Below are 3,742 nucleotides of genomic sequence, written 5' to 3'. Positions count from 1 at the left end.
TTACTGATCTGGTATGATTTCTCTTACAGGCTAAGATGTAACTCTTTTTTTTCAAAACGGGGGTACAATTGCACCCATAGCACCCCCTGCGCTACGGCCTTGACTGTATTCCGATGTTATATATGTACTTTAAACATATGCATGTCTGTTTGATATGTTATATGTGTTTTTAGAAACAATCCAACTGTATGGATCAAACTCCAATTAAAGGTTCTGTCCTCAACCACACTCTAGCAGAGATTTAGTTAGTTAATATGAAATGACTACCACTTAACCCAAAATAAAATTGTAGTAGAATTGTGGTGCGTGAGAGTTGTTCTACTCCAGTTCAGATATGAAAATGTTAAAAATTTTGATTCTTTACATACATGTATTTCAAACCATGAGGTAAAATGTGTATGGAAATGTAACAAATACTCATGTCTACTATACAAAATAAAACAAATGTCTCCACTTTTTTAAAAGGAAGGTATTTCCTTTAAACTGTCGCAAATTAAACTTATGGCAAATATGCTGACCTGTTCAAATTACAGAAAAAAATAGGGAGATATCTCTTTAATTTGAGCGCAATTTGGTTGATTTTGAAATCAGTTTCTGAGCCAACCCATTGCCAATTTACAACAAACTTTATATATTTCACACACATGCAATGTACACTGTAGGATGTATATATTAATAACTTTGGAACTACAATATTTATGATGCTTCACCCAGAGCGTTTTATGTTATGTCATAGCATATATAACATGTTTTTTTGTTTGATTTATAGTTTTTTTCAGAAGACGGAAAAGTCTATTTTCAATTTATGGTTGGTAAGTCTGTCTTATAGCATGGCTTGTTATTCTAGGCATTCCAAAAAGTACATTTTATGCTATAAGGAAAACAATTTCTTGGTAAGTTAAATTCAAAACATAATATGACTTTCATTTTTAAGCATCAATATTAGCACACTGTGACTTTTTTTACTTCCCATGGAATTCTCATTTATAATATATGTATGTCTTAGATTTTCCACCTTAATCTCATAACCGTCAAGTATAAGAACTTAAAAATACTGATACAATTTTCCATAAAATCAATACATGTATATCTGGAAATATGTTAACAAACTTTAGGTAGGAATCAACAAGTACTATGCCTGACGCATATTCTCGCTTTGTTCATACGTAAATCTGATTAAGATTTTATATGGTGTAATGTGTGATAATTGTACTATGTCTCGCATTTCAATTATTTTATTGGTCCAACAAGTAAACTATTTCCAATTATTCAATTTATAAAAGATTGTTCAATGTGGAAAAGTGATTTAAAATATTCTGGACACCAATGTCCCCATTGAAGCCTTAAATTTTACAGTTGCTACAGACATCAGTTGTCCAATGAAATGCGAGGTTGTTAGCTACGTCGGTTAGGTTGCCATAGTTAAGCATAATGGATGTCATGTGTTGTCAAAGCAAACACAATACAAATTGCATTGGAAAAATCTTATTTTGAACTGGACAAAGCTGGACAGAAGAAAGGGTTTTTGTCCGGAAAAACCCTGTCTGCTCTCAGTTGGCAAAAACGTTTTGGTGACACATATTTTGAGAAAATACCGAACAAACTGCAACTGTATCTGCTCCCATGTCTTACCAAAAGACATGTTTATGGTATTTACAAACAGGAGATGGAGGACCAGGATACAGTGTCAGAAAGCCATTTCATGAAAATATGGAGAACATATATTTCATACTTAGCCATTTCAAAGGTAAAAATTATTTAAAAGTCAAAGATGATGTTTTATGAGCCGTGAAGCAGTTGATGAATAAATGTTAACTGGGTGATCTATGAAAGTATATGATATTATGTAATTAGGTGTTACAATCAGGTGTATTTTTGTGTTTCGCCATATCCATTCTTTTTTATCTTAAACATTGTGTAACAACAACATAAGAACAATTACTACCGTACTTTTGTATTCTTGTATGACTGACTTTTAATTATCATTTAACAAGCATAGTAATATCCCCCATTATGTTCAATTGCTAAGTATTCTTGCATGGAAATTGATATTTATATTTTCTCAATCTTTTGTCTTGAAATATACTACTTTTTTAATCACTTCTGTTTTGGGTGAAAAATCATCAGATTTTGAGGAAATTTTGTGTTTTTGTTTAACCTTGTAAAAATTTATTCCAAGGTTTTCCTAAACATGACTTTAATAATCAATATAATGGATGAGAAATACAGGTATATCAAGAACACATTTATATAACCAGTTATGCATTGAATAGTAGATTATATTAAGTATTGTTATAATTTTCAGTGCTGAGAGGCAGAATTATTATAAACATACCAAAAAAGCCAAAGCCAACCCTCAAAAATACATGTCAATCATAGTTGACGCAATCGACCAAGCCAAGACCAATTTGCCTCACTTTATGTATGAAAGCAAATCCATGTATAAGATGTGGAAGCTAAGAATTTATTTAGTTGGTGTCATCATACATGGAGTAGGAACATATGGGTTTTTTTATTACTTTCAATGGTCACATGGAAGTGACTTGACCATGAGCATACTTTTACATTGCCTTCTCATGCTGGACAATCTGCCGAAAACTTTATATCTACAGATGGATAATTGTCCTGGACAAAACAAGAACAGGTTTGTATAGTATTGTCAACTACAGTACACAATATAATTGATAGAGCATTGTTTTTAACAGGAATTGATCTTTACACTGAAATAATTGTAATCTCAGAAGTTTTTCCACATTTGACAATCAATGGAGCATGAATATGGATCACTAATGTAAAGCATAATAAATGATGACACATTTCTTGATGTGTTACACATTTACTCCATGGCTGCTTGATTCCAAAAACGCTGCAGGTTATTAGATGACCAATGGGTTTCATTATTTTTTTTGCATTTTGCAATGCAGGTACCTTTGGTTTTGCAGGAGGTACTTTTCATCATTTTGTTTTATAAAAATGTATGAAATTTTAAAATTGTGGAGGTACCTTTCAGTAGTTTAATTAGTAAAATTACCTGGTACCGCCTCTTAATGAAAGGCCTGATGACCTACATAATGTTGTGCTGTTAACAACTATGCAACTTTAAATCCATAAGACCTTCTACATGCATTTCAATAATTGGGGCTTAAGTTTACATGATGGGTACATTTTGTTTTCAGATATGTATTTGGATTTCTTTGCATGTTAGTGGAAATAGGTGTGTTTGAAAAAATAAAGGTGTCATTTCTGATGGTGGGTCATACCCATGAGGATGTCGACCAGGTGTTTTCAAGGTAATATAATAGTTTACTGACCTAAGTTTAGCCATAATATTTTTACGTATTTTAAAAACAAATTGTAGGGAGGAATTTTCTATTGCAAACAAATGTTTTGAAGTATTCTTATGCTTGTACATGAACGTTTCTTATAATGTATTAATTAATTTTTTTTTTTTTTTTTTTTTTTTTTTTTTTTTTTTTTTTTTTTTTGTTGAAAATTACAAGGTACTTATACAATTATTCAGATTTATTTTTTTTAACTTACCTGCATCATGGTTTATTTGTATCTGAATTTGTATTTTCCTTCCAGTGTCAGGAATGCAATATCTATCTTCGTATTATTTTTTAAACCTTAATTGTAGTAGTCTAATTCCAGTAATGACATCAATTTTACTTTAATGCTTTTGCTTTTTTTTTTATTTCAGAAAAGTGACATCTATTTGCAAAGTGTATAGAAGATGGGCTAC

At 31.0% G+C, this 3,742-nt stretch overlaps 1 protein-coding gene across 1 annotated transcript; it reads left to right on the top strand.

Moving 5' to 3' along the window:
- The first annotated feature begins 1,549 nt into the window (after positions 1–1,549).
- On the top strand, positions 1,550–3,294 carry LOC148611096 (uncharacterized). The gene is made up of 3 exons (XM_088595214.1): positions 1,550–1,747; positions 2,277–2,644; positions 3,177–3,294. The coding sequence occupies exons 1-3, from the start codon at positions 1,667–1,669 to the stop codon at positions 3,292–3,294; spliced, it is 567 nt and encodes a 188-aa protein (XP_088451340.1). The 5' UTR covers positions 1,550–1,666.
- Positions 3,295–3,742: the final 448 nt, after the last annotated feature.

This window comes from Perna viridis, chromosome 7 (genome assembly GCF_037379345.1).
Source record: "Perna viridis isolate PV_CMFRI_1.1 ecotype Kerala chromosome 7, ASM3737934v1, whole genome shotgun sequence".
Taxonomy (NCBI): Eukaryota; Metazoa; Mollusca; class Bivalvia; order Mytilida; family Mytilidae; genus Perna; species Perna viridis.
This window is presented reverse-complemented; position numbering and strand designations above follow the sequence as displayed.

Bases quoted from the DNA above. Each gene is read 5' to 3' on its own strand.
- LOC148611096 (XM_088595214.1), top strand. From the start codon at position 1,667: ATGGAGGACCAGGATACAGTGTCAGAAAGCCATTTCATGAAAATATGG. The intron at 1,748-2,276 runs GTAAAAATTATT...ATTGAATAGTAG, and splicing joins CATACTTAGCCATTTCAAAG to ATTATATTAAGTATTGTTAT. The intron at 2,645-3,176 runs GTTTGTATAGTA...TTTTGTTTTCAG, and splicing joins CCTGGACAAAACAAGAACAG to ATATGTATTTGGATTTCTTT.